At 34.0% G+C, this 16,538-nt stretch overlaps 1 protein-coding gene across 5 annotated transcripts; it reads left to right on the forward strand.

Moving 5' to 3' along the window:
- Nucleotides 1-6,968: 6,968 nt before the first annotated feature.
- Nucleotides 6,969-15,736, forward strand: LOC140766631 (phosphatidylinositol/phosphatidylcholine transfer protein SFH13-like). 5 transcript variants are annotated; one of them, XM_073106125.1, is made up of 15 exons: nucleotides 6,969-7,136; nucleotides 7,769-7,895; nucleotides 7,993-8,314; nucleotides 8,586-8,685; nucleotides 9,316-9,582; nucleotides 9,769-9,846; nucleotides 9,919-10,020; nucleotides 10,106-10,155; nucleotides 10,236-10,335; nucleotides 11,129-11,227; nucleotides 11,360-11,473; nucleotides 11,900-12,068; nucleotides 13,226-13,605; nucleotides 14,651-14,725; nucleotides 15,306-15,736. In XM_073106125.1, the coding sequence occupies exons 2-15, from the start codon at nucleotides 7,889-7,891 to the stop codon at nucleotides 15,324-15,326; spliced, it is 1,884 nt and encodes a 627-aa protein (XP_072962226.1). In that variant the 5' UTR covers nucleotides 6,969-7,136; nucleotides 7,769-7,888; the 3' UTR covers nucleotides 15,327-15,736. The 5 variants fall into 5 exon arrangements, with proteins under 5 accessions (XP_072962226.1, XP_072962225.1, XP_072962221.1 ...); XM_073106124.1 differs by having other exon boundaries at nucleotides 6,970-7,136; nucleotides 9,325-9,582; nucleotides 11,891-12,068; XM_073106120.1 differs by having other exon boundaries at nucleotides 6,971-7,136; nucleotides 11,891-12,068.
- Nucleotides 15,737-16,538: the final 802 nt, after the last annotated feature.

The following is a 16,538-nucleotide window of genomic DNA, read 5'->3' on the forward strand; positions in this document are numbered from 1 at the left end:
TATTGAGATGAAAGCATGTGATCTATACTCATTTGGATCATTTTGACTATTATAGAACAAAAGTAGGCGATTAGTCATCAATAAGCAGAGCTTTAAGTATGAATCAAGCAGTCACAAGAACTCATAATCACAATAATCATTAAGCATCTTGTTTAGCTGAAAGAAAGATTATTAAACAAAGAACTTGGTTTAATTAATAAAAAAGTTGGAGCTTATTATATTTGGATCCCAATTATGTACACACCCGAGTTGGAAGATATCTAATGATTTCCAAACCTAATGTTAGTATAAAATATCATCATCCAATGTCATATCAGCTTAAAGAACACCACAAACTTATACATATCATTTTACTTTTGTGGACAGATGTTTGTTTAGTATTTTTCATTTGTATCATCAAAGAGAGATATTTCGAAGATTTACAGTAAAAAATCATTCAGTTTTCTAATTAGTAGAAATAGACTCCTTATTATCGAATTGTAATTCTTCGCCTCTTTTTTTTTTAAAAATTGATTTAGGATCATTTTAGTTGCAAGATCTTGATCTTAGTATGTGATATTAAGCTGTCATATAAAACAAAATTCTTTTGAGAAATAATGGACCATACATAATTATGAGATTAAATGGAAGAATTTAAAAAGAAAGTGAGGTTAGAGATTAAGAAGGGAGGAAAATAAAATAGAACATGAGGAGAAAGCCAACCTGAGTTGAGAGCTTTGAAGTTGAGCTATCCTATAAGATTTTAGTAGGTATGATAGCAATTCAGTAGTTAGGGCATCAAACTAACTAAAACCAATTACTTTCAAAACTCACCTATTCCTTTAAAATATAAAAGAGTAATTTTGTGTGCATATATATATACCCTTTTAAAATCCCTTGTTAAAATTTATATAATTTAAATTTAATAGGATAAGATTTATTATTCTCCTTGTTAAGGATATTTAATTATTTAGATTTGACTTTAAAAAAAAAAGGCAATTATAAGAAGGACATAAGTGAATATATGTTTTAAAAAATATATATACAAATATCACTCGTTAGAGTGGCATATAAGTGAATAACTTTTTTCTTATTCTAGAATGCAACCCATTATTCTAGATAAACACCAGAATAACCCAATCCTACAATATAAATATTATTCATTAAAATTATATTTTATATCTCATACTAACATAATTATTAATTTACTCTTAAAATTTATCTCATCAATTTACTTTATAGCAAATCAAAGAGTATTCAGAGTACTTTCGTATAAAACATCACACCTTTTTTTTTCACTTTAAATCACATTAAAAATAATTATTATATTATTATTTAAATATATAAGTGAATATAAGAAGAATAATTATTTAAGATGAATGCATAAATAAAATATTAATAAATCAACCTGGAAAAAAAGGAGAAACTAATAAAAAAATATATTTAAAATTTGAAAAAAAATAAAAGAAAAAGAAAAAGAAAAGACTGATGACCGATGTAGAACGGAATCTTTATTAAGGATCGCCGATCAACTGCCGAGGAGAGATGCCAACTGCTACCGCTTTAAGTACCGCCCAAAAGTTCGTTAAAGCGCAGGCGGTGGCGCAGGCGGCGTGCGAATAGCACGAGAGGTGGGACCCACCCGCTCTCCACCGGCTTCCGTCACTGAAATACCCAGAGTGCCCCTGGTTCGTGTTCCTATTCTCCGTACTGCCACGCGGTCCCTTCTTATTTGGGGACGGGAGAAATTGGTCTGAGAGGCACACCGAGTACGCGAGAATCTCACTGACAGTTACTCACTTTTCCCGACAAAATGAGGGAAGTAGATTACGGGGAATGAACTTTTACATGGACTAAATTGCCCTCGCCTTATAAACAATATTACAACCGGAGAAAGCCCACTGGAACCCCCCAACCCAAAATTATTTCACCTAACCTTTTAGACTTTTTAGTCTTTTTCTTTTCCTCAGGAAAAAAAAAAGTCTCTCATTTATTGAATCAAAGATGATATTCTTGGTGTCTTCTCTTCTCTTTTTCTTTTTCTTTTTTTCTTTTTCTTTTCTAATTTAATGTCTTATTTAATCAACAAAGAAAAAATACCTCATCTCATCTGTAAAGAAAATAAAAAATAGGCGAGTAAAAGAATTAAAAGCTAACTGTATTTTTTATGCAGATTTTCTTTTCTTCGAAGATAATATTTTTAGTGTTTTCTCTCTTTTTTTTCTAATTTATCTCGGCTATCATTTCGAAAAAATAACATGCAAAACAAGCCCAAAAGAAATCACTATGAAGTCATGGGATATGATTTTTTATTTTATAATTTGACCAAATACTTCTTCTATCTCTAATAAGATCATAACTTACACTATATATCGCTACTAACTAATATATATATATATATATATATATATATAATTTGGTGGATATTTATATGTATTTATAGCATATGGTATTTCTACGTAGTGCATGCATGCATGCATGTTTGACGTGGTCCACTTTAAATGAGGCATTATATGCCCGAAATTAAACTATTTCTCTATACTTGTATTTATATCACCTCCCCTCCCCCTATGCCTAAACTAATGCAAAAATGTAATGTTTCCAATCCAAACTTAATAACATGTAAAAAATAAAACCTTTGAAATGAGACTCTTAGCAAGATTTCTCGACAAAAATAAATCTTTAAAAAAATATATCAAACATTGCATCTCTCTTCTATCAATATAGTCATCAATCTTACAACATGATGCTGTATCTCTATATATCTTCTACCATCCTCTTACATAAAGCCAACTCTCAAATCTCATCTAATATATTTCTATCATTATGTACCTCCTCTCCAGTATATGATCATAGAATAACATCTCCGTTCATCTCAAAACATGAGCAGAAGAAGATTTACTGTCACACAAGCTATGGGATAAAGTTAACGGAGGCATTACGATAATTTGATATTTACGTTAGTAAATATTGGCATATTGGGCTAATATTTTGAAATTTGACTTAGAAAATTATTAATTTTTTATTAAGGAAAAAGGTTAACAACTTCGTTAGTGGCATTGTGGGGTCATCTGTTATAAACCAGCACAATTCGATCCGCAACAGTTTTAAAACTTAGATCCTAACTTGATAGCTCCCTTATGACTAGATGGATGCTAGGATTAGTTCTTGGTGTGAGAGAGGAGAAGTCGTTATGGAGGAGAAGGAATAAAGGTTGGAAGAGGTTAACGAAAGATTTGGGCGGTGAAAAAAGGAAGGTAGGAGAGGGCGTCAATAGCTAGAGTCAAGTAGAGAAGGAGATAAGTCTAAACCCAATTCCAATAACAAGATAAAATATCAATTAGGGTTTCCTCTATATATATATATATAGACTCACATTAAGAACTCCTTAATTAACTTAAACAGTCCAAATAACCCTAACAAAATCCACACTTTCGTCGCAGTGCGTTCGAACGCGATATTTCCGTCCTCTGTCGATGCGATTGTGATGCAGACGTTCGAACGCACCTTGGCAAAAATTAATTTTATTGCTTCTATATACTCAACTAGATAAATAGGCTGGCTAATTCCCATGAACTTAATGTCACGTGTGGAGCTAATACGGATCGAATCGTACCATCATCTTGACCGTTTAATTGGATCGGACGATGGAGCAACGTTTGACTCGGTCAACACCTGTAGAAAAAGTGAAAAAAAAACCTTCTTATTTTTTGTTGGATTTGATATGTTAGACTAATGGAGTTTTTGGGTTAGTATCATTACATTAGTTAAGTATATTTATTTTTTAATTTTATTAGTGCAGTTTAGTTTATATAAGAGTTTAAATAAGTTTAATTAACAAAACTATCTGGATTTCTGGAGAGTGTTTTATAAAATAAAGTACTTAATTTATAAATAATAAAAATATTTCCTATAAATAATAAATAAATTAGGGTGTTAAATGCAAATAAATTCCTACAAAATTTGAGTCAGGATGGATCCAACCTAACCTAAGAGTGCAGTCGGCGGGCCCCATTGGTTCCTCTCCAACAGGGACAGTCCGACCGTCTCTCCTCCCTTGCCTTTTTGACCACCCAAATTTTTACTATTTCCGTCCGCTTTCCTCTTGTCGCCTTCCGGCGACCAGCCGACCACGCTGGCTGCTCCTCTCTCTCTCTCTCTCTCTCTCTCTCTCTCTCTCTCTCTCTATGTTTTTTGTTTTGCAAATAACCACCTATATTTTTAATTTATCATAGAAACTAAACTACCTCCCTGCCTTTTTCCAAATTTACCCACTTCTTTAGATATATATGCAAATAGTCATCTAGGATTACCAAACTTCTTTAGATATATTTGATAAACCTCCTCGTTTAACCTTAACTATCCGGAGCTTGTGAAATACTCATTCTGTTTTATTATTCATTAGATTTTTAAGTTTTTTTTAATATAATTGTCGATGAAAAAGATTTCAAATATTATAATTATTGTTAATATTTTTAAAATTTCGTAGTTATCATCATAATATTTTAAATCTTTCTAGTTTATAATGGTATATTTATATCATAATATTGTTAAAGTTAATACATATATTTCATTCTAAACTTTGAAATATTTATCCACTACTTTTATCATAAAAGAAAGTACTTTTTTTTTATACTATGAGTATTAGATAGTTTTTAAACTATTTTAAATAATTTATACCATGACAAAATATAAATCTTGATCAATTAAATTTACTTACAAAATATTATTTTTGGAAGAGTAATAATGATATTTTGAAAAGTATATTTTAAAATTTTTAGTAACAATTATATAGAAATTTCTACATGGACTCTCTGAACTAAGAGTTTTGTTAGGTAATAGAGTTTATGTGATAAAGAAAGAAGTTCAGCAGGAGTGTACATAGAAGATTGTGATAGTTCAAGATAACTAAAGAGTTCAAGTGTTTAGTTGATAAAAGTAAGAGAAAGAAAGCGACAACTTTCTAAATTATTTTATTTTTATGAGTTTGGATAAAGAAAATTAAGTGAGAAGTGAGTTCTCCACTGTTCTAAAATTACTCGGCTTTTCTTATTTTACTTTCTATTATAAAACGAGAGAGTTGTATTTTTCACTTTTTCATATTCTGCATGCTATCATTAATTACAATGATTAATTGTTTTAACTAAACACTTCTAATTTTTTACCAAATAGACACTAATAACACATAAGTGTATACTAAAAATAACTTCATTATTAACAAAAACACGCCCAAGAATAACTAACCATATTTCTTATTCTCGGTACTCTAGTTTTATCGCAATCTTATTTTTTTAGTATTAGAAAAATTACTATTAAATCCATGTGGTTATATAATTTAAATTTAAGCACTTAATCTCTTATGGTCCATATCAAGTTACAATACAAGACATAAAAAGATTTCATTCTTCACCTCTAAATATAGTCTAATTTATAGATGTGAGGATAGCACGCTCAATTTGCTATTTTTAATGACGTAAAAAATTGGCCCTAATAGAACATTGTTAGTTTTCAACGAAATATCTAATAATTGTAATTTGGTCTGAACCGACGTGAAGTAAAATATGTAATAAAGTATAAAAACACATAGTGTAATCGTAATTTGTAATTTGCTCACCAGATAGAAAGAAAGCCGTCAAAGGCATAGTTTTTAACCAAACTAGCCCAGATATCTCTAAACTTAATACAAAAGGGATTGTTTCACTGTAGCCGTCAGTAAAATGCTACCAGAACCAATGTTTTACTTTAAATAGAAACGCCAACAAGTTCAACATGTATATCTTATCAGTGACTTATATATAAAAAATATTAAACTCATTGTCTACTATTTTGGTATTAAGTTTGAGATCATTCTATTTCAGTAATAAAAAAAAAGAAAAAAAAAAAGAAATTAAGGAAAGCACTAATTTGGTCAAAAACTCGTCAAAGTCAAAGATGAGCTTTCTTTTCTTTTTTTTGGACCTTTTTCTTTTTAACACTCAGATTCCAGCCTGTAAAAGCGTGAGCTCACAGCAGGTGACCGCATCCCACTGCTATGAATGGGGAGGATTTCTCCCCTCCCGCTTTTACTTTTCTACTCGACGAAAAGATAAAAAAAATATTCTTTAAAAATATTAAAATAAAAAAGCACACGCGCCTCGGAAACCGCGCTCCGTAGTGATGATGAGTTCCGCGCCGTGGCCTTCGCTTTCAGATCGCCGATCCGAGCCTGCCTCTCCCCCATTCTGTCCCCACCCAACCCCCCCCCCCCCCCCCCCCCGCCTAGATTCCCTCGGGCGACATAAATCCTAGAGAGCGAGGAGCAACCTCACACCTATACCTTTTTTGCAGTTTGGCCCTTATATTAGTCAAATTTCTACATCACACCCTATTTTGTAATTAACATCGTAACATCTCCGTATTTATTATTAGGCTACAAGGTAAACAACTGTAATATATTTTAAGTTAACATGCCTCTATAATAGAGATTTTATCTTAAAATTTTAATAATCTATTAATATTCACCATTTTCGACTCTATTATCTATTTAATATCTACATTTTTATCTAAAAAAATAAAATAAAAAGATACCTCTAATGATCGATGAGTCTTATACTTTCTTTATTTCTAGTACCTGATTTTTTTAGAACTTTTTCTTAGACCGCAATCATCTCAAAAACGAAGAGAAAGGATAAAAGAAATACAAAAATTCTTAATTATATCTTTGGATGGAAAATGAGGCTTTTACAATTTAATTATATTTAAAATTTTAATTTATGAGCATTTTATTATATATAAATATGTATGGATTTTGTATTAATATAGCTTAAAAATTAATGTTTATTATATTCTCAATGTCTTTCTTTAAGGCTCTTCCGGTCCAAAGTCCAAAAGGGTATTTTTGTCCTCTTAAAGAATTGCTCCGCAAATAGTAAATTTATCTACTACTATTAGCTAGGACTAGCATTCGTTGTAATCCTCGTCAGATCCTTGTGTCGTCAAGAATCCCGGTCATTTTTCCACTATAAAAAGCGAAGCACTTGGAGAAGCGTCGGAGTGGCGCTTACTACTTGGAAGACCAGGGGAAGGGGGATTTATCTATTAAAGAAATTATAAGAAATCTCAGTTTGCTGATCGAGATCTCCACTCCACCGCGTGCTCCGTTTAGGGCGCAAAAAAAGGTGAATTTTTGCCGCAAAAAGAGGTTTAATGGAGCTGAGATGTGGGCATTTGAGCTGTGAATTTGTGTTCTGTATGACTCGAGATCCGTTTTCTGTTCCTGTTTTGGTGTTCTTCGTTTGGTCGAGGTGATTAGGAGGTGGTTTCGAATGGATTTAATGGAGGTTATTAGTACGATTTTAATGCGGTTCGGTGGGCTTCATTGAATGCTATTGGATCCTCTTTGTGTTGCGTAACGTTGGATCCAACCGCAGATTCGTGAACTGTACCTTATTGACGATTTCTGGCGTTTTCTCGTCTTAAAGATTAAGATATTGGTGTTGGTGCGTTAGATAATAAGTTTTCATTGATCACGGAGAAGCGAAAGTTTTGATCTTTGGATTGTCCTGATGCGGAATAGTTGACCTTTCACAGAACTTCACATACAAGTACTGATCATTTGGGAGATCCTTTGCTTGGTATTTTTGTTTTCTGGAATTTGATGTGATTAAACTTAGATCCTTCTTCTTCCTCTTCTTGAATGTTTAGACTAGTTAACCCACATCAGCAGTTACATAGGGTATATGCTACTGATGAAGTTATTCAAGCATCACAATGAAAATGATCTGGGTTTCTTCTTGTTGTTCAATATTAGGTGGAAAGATCATAACTTGTTGACCGTCATCGAATTCTTTGGTGGTTTTCTACCCATTGAAGTTGGTTTCTTTTGAGGCCTGAGATCTTACCAATTCTGTCTTCTGATTTAATTAGGGAAATGTCAGGTGAAGTCTATTTTGCTGCTTGTTGATCTATGTAAACATGTAACCTTCGATGGCTCCTATGTTTTCCTGACCTTTGTGCATTTTTCCTTTATTGTAGTTCGTCGCAGATCTGACAGTCTTGAAGGGTTCTTTGTTTTCGACGAGAGAAAAGAAAGGCGATCAGATGTGGAGAACTCGGAAGACGAGAGGAGGAGATCGGCAATTGGAGCTCTCAAGAAGAAGGCGTTGAGTGCTTCTAGTAGGTTGACTCATTCTCTTAAGAAGCGAGGGAAGAGAAAGGCCGATTACAGGGTTTCTTCAGTCTCCATCGAGGATGTAAGAGATGAGGAGGAGGAACGCGCTGTGTATGCGTTCCAGCAAGAGCTCATCTCAAGGAATTTATTGCCTGATAAGCATAATGACTACCATATGCTACTCAGGTTGGTTCCTGTCATTGATGCCTCGTAATTTCTCGAAGTCTCTGTGCTCGCCAGTCCCTATTGCAGTCGGGCATGTCATAAATATTCCAATTCATCTGAGTTTGATCCAGTTGAGTTTGACGTGTTAGAGGAGCATCGATGTTACATTTATCTTTGCATTTGTGTCTGTCTAAAAGTGGAGAGATGGATCCCTACTTCTCCTTTTCCTCTACTTGCAATTAGACCCATGGTTGACTTTTCAATTTCCTGTCCATTGATCACCCTTCTGCAGGTTCTTGAAAGCGAGGAAATTTGATATTGACAAAGCTATGCATATGTGGGCGGAAATGTTGCAATGGAGAAAAGAATTTGGAGCTGATATCATATTGGAGGTAAATCTGCCTCAGTGTGTTAATCATTATTGTTAGATACATAAAGAACTAAACGGATGGATGTCCATTAGGCGACAACATCTATGTACCAGTCAAAGGATTACTGGAAAATTAAGAAGTGGATAAGTTTCTTGGAGTAGCTTACTTTATAGAGGTGACATGTAAAGTTAAAAAATGACTAAAATCATAAGGTACTTTATTGCTGATAGAGATTTCTGCTCCAACTCCTTGCTATCTTGGAGTCCTCTCTTGTGATAACTTTTGGAAAAGACATATATGTACAGGTTTGTTATATTATTGAAGGATCCAAACATTTTGTTTTTCCTGTGTCTCCATAACATTATAGTATTCTGATTCAAGTGATTTGAACTTCACCAATATTACATTTCAGTGATTCCTTGTTAGAATTTTTTTGGTTTACATGGATGCCATAGAATATAGTCTTACTTTTAGTTTCTAGCAATTAGCAGAATGCTAGAACTGCATACATATGTCGATTTAAGATATGATATATCTAACAAAATGTAAAGTAAATAATTCATATATAAGTAAATCATAATAAGAATAGTAAACTATGATTTATCAATAAATACTGACACTCTACACAAAACAACTGTTGTTGGATACAAGAATTTTAAGTTCGAAGAGTTGGAGGAGGTTCTGCAACATTATCCTCAAGGTTACCATGGAGTTGACAAAGAGGGAAGACCTGTATACATAGAGAGGCTTGGGAAAGTTGAGCCAAGTAAGCTAATGCACATCACGACAGTGGAGCGCTATATTAAGTATCATGTGCAAGAGTTTGAGAAAGCCTTCCGTGATAAATTCCCCGCATGTTCAGTTGCAGCCAAACGACACATTGATTCAACTACGACCATATTGGATGTGCATGGTGTGGTATGACTATGTCCTCTTATTTTACATGTTTCAATACGTAAAAGAACCAAGAGGATATCCTCTAAATTTCTATGTTTTAATGTTCTCTAGATGCTCAGAGATAAGGCCATTTGGTATTTTGGTCTGTTCTTTTTTCTTTTTTATATGATTGAACTCACAGAGTTTCTTGCATCTATCATAATGCAGGGTCTTAAGAACTTCAGCAAGACCGCCAGAGATTTGTTGCTCAACATGCAGAAAATAGATGGCGACTACTACCCTGAGGTACTTAAATTTTATAACATCCTACTTCGCTCATCCTTCATGTTCGATAACTTTATTCCTTGACATATGCAGACTCTAAATCAAATGTTCATTGTTAATGCTGGTAATGGTTTCAAGCTACTTTGGAACACTGTAAAGGGCTTCCTTGACCCCAAAACTACTGCAAAGATACATGTGAGGTCTTATACTGGAAGGGGTTTTCTCTTTTTTTCCTTTTTCATCTTACATGAAATATTTATACAATGTATTATGTGTGAAGGTACTAGGAACAAAATTCCAGAATAGATTACTTGAAGCTATAGACTCGAGGTTGGCATATATTATTTCTTGTAACGCAGTAGACTCATTCACTCTGTGGTGTTTCTGATAAAGATTTCTCTATGTTTCAGCCAACTACCTGACTTCTTGGGTGGCTCATGCTCATGTGCTGCTGAAGGAGGGTGTCTCAGGTCCAATAAAGGACCATGGAATGATCCTAGCATTATGAAGGTAACAAATATTGTCACTTAAGATATTAGAAGCTTTTGCACATATGCTGAAGCTTTTCTACAATAATTCCTGATTTAGTAATTTTACCATAACTGGTACAAGAAAATAAGTACCAGTGGCAAGTTTCATTCTCTTAATCCACCTAATTGTTTCATGTACACTGCTGTGCTTACAAACACTTTACAAGCATTCTACAAGAAGTGATGACATGGCATCTTAGCAACCCTTGATTTTTCTCTCCCCTCCTCACAACCATCATAACCAATGCATGGAATGATGTCACACAATCACTTTTTGTAGAATGTTTTTAAAGAGTTTATGGGCAATGCATTTTACTTACTCCATCATAAATGGGTCGCATCAAAGCATCATTACTGAAATTCCTCCTTTCTTCCATCTCTCATTCGAACTTATGAGAAGTTAAAGAAATTCAGCTTATAATACTGCATGTTTTCACTTTTCAATACCAGTTGAATTGAGTCATTAACAGATGTAGCCTGTGACTCCTAAAAATCTACTGACAACAAGGCTCTTGTTCGTATACTATACATGGATAGATAGATATTATAAAGTTGGTTCTTACCAATGAGCTATGCCACAAACAATGGCTTTTAGGGATAGGCAATGATCATTCATGTAGAAAGGCCTTACATTTGGTTCTAGCTGAATAGTGGATATATGAATCAGTGGGAAATCCATAACAGCACATATGTCTATCATTTCTTGATCAAACAAGAGAAAGGGAGTAGTGCTGCCGAATTCTTACTTGTAATTATTTCTTTTTTGCTTCTAGGTGGCGCATGATGCTGAAGCAAAATTTCTGAGGCATACTAGACGTCTATCCGAAATAGAACGACAAAGAAGTTCATTCACAAGGTTGCATCTTTTGAAGGTAATGTTTCAAATTTCCTTACACAGTGGATACACTGATTGGTTTTGTGCACTAATCCCATATCTTCACAGCTATTTGATAACACTTTCTTTTACTTATCATTCATACATTGTTTTCATTTTTGAATAACAGGGAAGAAACAGTGACACATCAACTGTTGAATCTGGATCAGACATTGATGATCTTGGTTCTCCTACTTTAAGAAGAACAGCTGAATATAGTCGTCTGGCTCCAGTTCGAGAAGAAGTGAGATCCTTTTTCTCATCTCTCATTTTGTCTTCTTTGTATTTTCATCCTGGATTTAGCTTGATTGTTAATTTTATTCTCTAGATATTGTCATGTGTTTTTGTTTATCTTAATCTCTAGAACCCTGCATTTTTCTGGCATCCTTTTTGCAACAGGTTTCTTTTAGTTTGTAATATTTCAGATATTAGTTGGAAATGCTAATCTGGATTAGTCTCTATCAATCGAGCATAGCTGTATTCCATAGAAACACGAATATAACACTGTATGTTGGATTAGAATATTTGAGAATTTTCTTTTTATATGAGTTGCAGTTAGCAAATTGCCAAATTGCACTTTTCTGGAGATAGCAGGACTGATAATTTTAGTGTATCTTTTTCTCTAGTGGGTACTTTCTTATATTTTTATTTGCAATTCTAGTACATGCAGGTCAGAGCAAGAGATTCTACAGCTTACTACAGTTGTGATGACCATTTTGTTGTAGTTGATAAGGTGGTTGACTATGGTAGAAGAGGATCAGTAGCTGATAGGAAGCCATCTTCAGATACAAGAGATCGAAGGCAACCTTCTACTGGCAGTGGAACATCAAGTTCACGAGGTACGGACTGTTTATTGTATGCAAACAAGTTTTGGTGCCCTTTAAGCTGACTCAACAAAGTCCATTTTATACCAATATGTTTTAACATGAACTACTGAAATATCTATCTCTTATGAAGATCAGACAATTGACAATCACTAAAGCAAAGTCTTCTGTTAAAACATTGATGTCTTACTGCTGCCTTTCTATGTTTGAACTTGATAGGCATATCTGTTCTTTCATTCGCATTCATAGTGCACGTTCTGGAGAAGAATTTCAACTATAGTTTGGCAGTTAAACTGTTTTCTATGTCATCCACATAAGTGCAATTTAGGGGAAAATATTAGTTTTTCAGTCTCATTAGTAGCTGATTGTCTATGCAGAAATTGTCTTTCCTTATATAGAAAGGTAATGATCAAGTTCTGGCCCCAAGTTGAAATCTTGTTCTGTATTTACCCAATTGTTATGTTGTAATCTGACCTAAAACGTGACAACTAGTTCATAAAAGAAAAATCAACAGATTTAGCTGGGCAGGTCAGTTCATCTGTAGGGCCAGCCAAAAGCTAGGTTTCGGTTTGCACAATTTACCTGAATCTTCCTTTTGTGTGCTAAAAAGTGTATAGCTTTTCTTAAAGAGTTAAATTAACTTCAATAGACCAATTTTGGCTTTCAATTAATGTATATTTGTTTAATTTCTTCTGTAATTTTCTATAGTTTATGCTTTACAGAATATGGACATGTGGAATGGATGATTTTATTCTATATGTACTTTTATCTCCCCTATGTTCATCCATCATTATTTGCTTCTGTGGAACAATGCCTATATGAGTGATTTACTATGGAATTTTTTTTTATTTTGAGAAACTGAAAACAGAGAAAAGCCTAGTCTTCTTTGGAACCTGAGAATTGGATAGACCTCATTCTCTGTTTGTTGGTCATGTTGATATTACAGGCAATTGAGCAAACGGAGAGTCATCATACCACAATGCTCTCTGTCTGTGATTAACCATGTGTGGTTACTTAATATTAGTTAGTTAATTAAGAAAAAGGACAATAAATTTCTGGGCAAAATAAGAAGAGATTCCATCCGTATTTTACATGTATGGACACGTGTATCATCATATCAGCATCCACATACAGCTCAATTAAACTTCGTGATTCACTTTCTTCCTTTGCAGGTGTTCCAACCATTGAGAGCCATATTACTGTTAAGGAGGTTCCGGGTGAAGGAATTTTTCGATGGCTTGCAAGATTATTCCTTGTTTTTCTGGTTAAAATGCTAGCCAACTTCCAGACTCCAGTCTCCAGACAAGAAGACAGTGTTGTTGACATCTCACCTTCTGTTCCAGTTGATCCTACACCAGATGACCACCCAACTGTAGAAACTTTTAACGAGGACCATATCAATCCTGTTTTAGAGCGCGTTCAAAGGCTCGAGATGAGGTTTGATGAGCTTAGCAGCAAGCCTGCAGAGATTCCTTTAGAGAAAGAGCACGCTCTTCTAGAATCTTGGGATAGAATAAAGGCCATTGAGTTTGACTTGGAGAAGACAAAAAAGGTTAGCTTCTCTAGTTGCCCTTTATATGACTTTTAATTCTTTGATGCCAATATTTTGGGATTACGATCTTTTTATGCAGAGTGACCAAAACCTTTAATTTCTTATGTAACACAATGTTTTACAGCAAATTCTGTATTCCTTTGCATTCTGTTCACGTTATATAGAAGCAGAACACTGAGAATGCAACTTTTAATTGTGAAGTTGAACTTCCAACTTTGATCGATATTATTTATCCTACATCTTGATGGATTTACAATTCACACTTAATATTTTCTCGGATTTATAGTTCACGGCCTACCTTTTCAGTTTTAAATTCCTAAGCTTATTTTTTGAACTTTATTCTCAGATGCACCCAAATGTAACCATGGCTGACGGCAAGGTATCGGAAAAATATTCTTTTAGATTTTTTGAAAACACCCTCTTCCATCTCTTTAAAGGAAGTTTCCTCTTTAAAAGATGGTTACTTTGAGAAAATCAAGTTTGGTTCCAACAAAATGTCCTTTTTCTAATGCCTTTATGTTAACTCTGGTTAATGTGGAATATTTTTGAGAATGAAGTCTAAAACATGGGGCTCTAAATGTGAATATTGGATAGGTCTGCCATGAAATGAACTTTCTATATATATATAGAGAGAGAGAGGTGATATATACGTTGATGTACTAAACTGGTGCGTATTGAGAAGCTTTAAGTAGAGCACATCAGTTTGATTTCAGATCTGGTAAAGCATATAGTGTACTAAAATATTATAAAGTAACAGTTTCTTAATGATTGACAACATGTGAGTCCGCATATGGCAATGCCATGGCTTTGCATTTGTTCAAATATACCATATCAATGATTCAAACGTGTTATGCTGCTAGTTTAGTATCATTTGCAGCTTCTATTCAGTTGTAAAAACAAGGAAACATGACGTGTTATATGATGTGGGGTTTGCCAGTTGTTTTAAGTCTGGGTATTGCAAACTTTCCTTTAAGATTATGTATACTGTCATTTGGTCAAGTTCCTTACCATCTGTTCGGAATTTTGTTTTTCTCTTGACTTTCAGGTGTTGCAAGCTACTGTAATGAAGCAGCTGGAGATTGCCGATTCCTTGGAAGCAGTACATATTTCAAACCTTAACGTAAGTCTTATCATTTCAAAACAATCCGCTTCTTAGCATTATGTGTTTGCTTATTCATTTTGTACAAAGAAATGACTCTATCTGCAATAGTTGCGGTACTGCATATACGTGGAGTTCAATGAGGAACTTTATGGTATTGCCAAATGCCAATGACTGCACATCAGCTGCTCATCTGCCTTTTGGATCTAAAATACCTGTTCTTATGGAAAATTATCTTGAATGACCTAGTGAACTTTTCAGTTCATTTTTGTCCCTTTCTTCCTGATATTTCTAGAAAGCTTCTCTTCTTCCATCTTAGTCTCACAGTCTGGAACTGTGAAGGCTTTGGCTTTATCTCTCTCTGATGAAATAATTAAGCTTGGTGTCGAAATTTTCAAGCTCATTTGCTCGGATCTTTAGTATTTTTCTTCAACGACAACAAAATACATCTGGTAGGCTTGCTTCTTTACCTTAAAACCATTGGATTTTCACAAACTACCAGACAATTCAACCCTTCCTTGCATATTTTACTTTCCTTTTGTTTTATATTGATTACCTGAAGCACTACTTTTCTGACGCTTCTATCTGTTTCTTGATTCAGAGGCGAAGATTTTGTTCCTAAGAAAAGCTATAAGAGAGACGACTGACGTGATGTGGTGAGTTAGCCGCCGCAGAACTAAAAGAGCAATATCAAGCAGGCACTGCTACAAGTTCATGGAATGCAGAAGGTTGCTAAACCAGGATCAAATTTGCTCATGTTATCTCTTTGTTTACTTCACGCAGTTTCCTACTTTTTCTATACTTTTTCTATATGAAGTTTGTCAGGCTAAAACAGGAAGTCAAGAGGGAAGAGGTAATTCTGAAAGGGGGGTAAAAGAGAAAAGTAGAAAATCCTTTTTACTGTAAATTTATGGAGTTCTTTGTGTTCTTCATTGCTCTCTCTCTCTCTCTCTCTCTCTCTCTCTCACTCAGGGAGAGAACACTATGGTTAGTATATTACTCTTATAACAATGCAAGAAACAAATCTTACTATGATGAGTCCAGTGAGAATAATGATTACTTGACTATAATACATACTTCTCTGCCACCCATTAAATATAGCTCTTCTTTCCTTACTTTCCATGTGAAACTTAAAGCTAAAAATTACTTCTCCTGCATAAGAAGTACTTCTATGCAGGTGAGTATAATGCATGCTTGGTTTCAGATGAATTTTAACAGGCAAATACCACCCGAGCTCTGGATAATAAGCTATGCATCCACTATAGAAAAAATAAATACTTAATTTTTTTTAAAATTTTTTTTAATCTTATTATTCTAAAAAAAATAACTGCAATTATATTGTCTAAATTTTATATTGATGAGGTTTAATTGTTTTAGAGCCCAGGGTTGGTACACCTACTAAGGAATTGGCGTATAAGTTTGTTAACCTACTTTTATCTCTATACTAGCTGATCATAATATTTTTCAATAATATTTTCTCGCCGAGATCTACTCTAAGTATCGCACTATCGAGTCATTAACTGAATCGAACCGTTAAGCTAAATCATCAAAATTATTGTTTATTGTTTGGAGTTGAAATTGAATCTACGATCTTTCAGTCACAAGAAAGAAAGGTACCTACCAACTTTATAATATTATTTTCTCGTGATGACGTGGACAACGATCACCTCCGGGTTGGATTGTATTTGATTTCAGATTGGCCATAGAAAATTTGGAGGGAGATATTGACCAATAACAAGCTGACATCTAGTTAGTTGAAGTACAATTCCTACGTCCCTGTGGTTCAAGGAATCCGCATCCTTCCCTTGTAAACCTTACTTGGAATTTTAGTTAC

Source organism: Typha angustifolia, chromosome 9 (genome assembly GCF_048772165.1).
Source record: "Typha angustifolia cultivar Huaian chromosome 9, ASM4877216v1, whole genome shotgun sequence".
In the NCBI taxonomy this organism is placed as follows: domain Eukaryota; kingdom Viridiplantae; phylum Streptophyta; class Magnoliopsida; order Poales; family Typhaceae; genus Typha; species Typha angustifolia.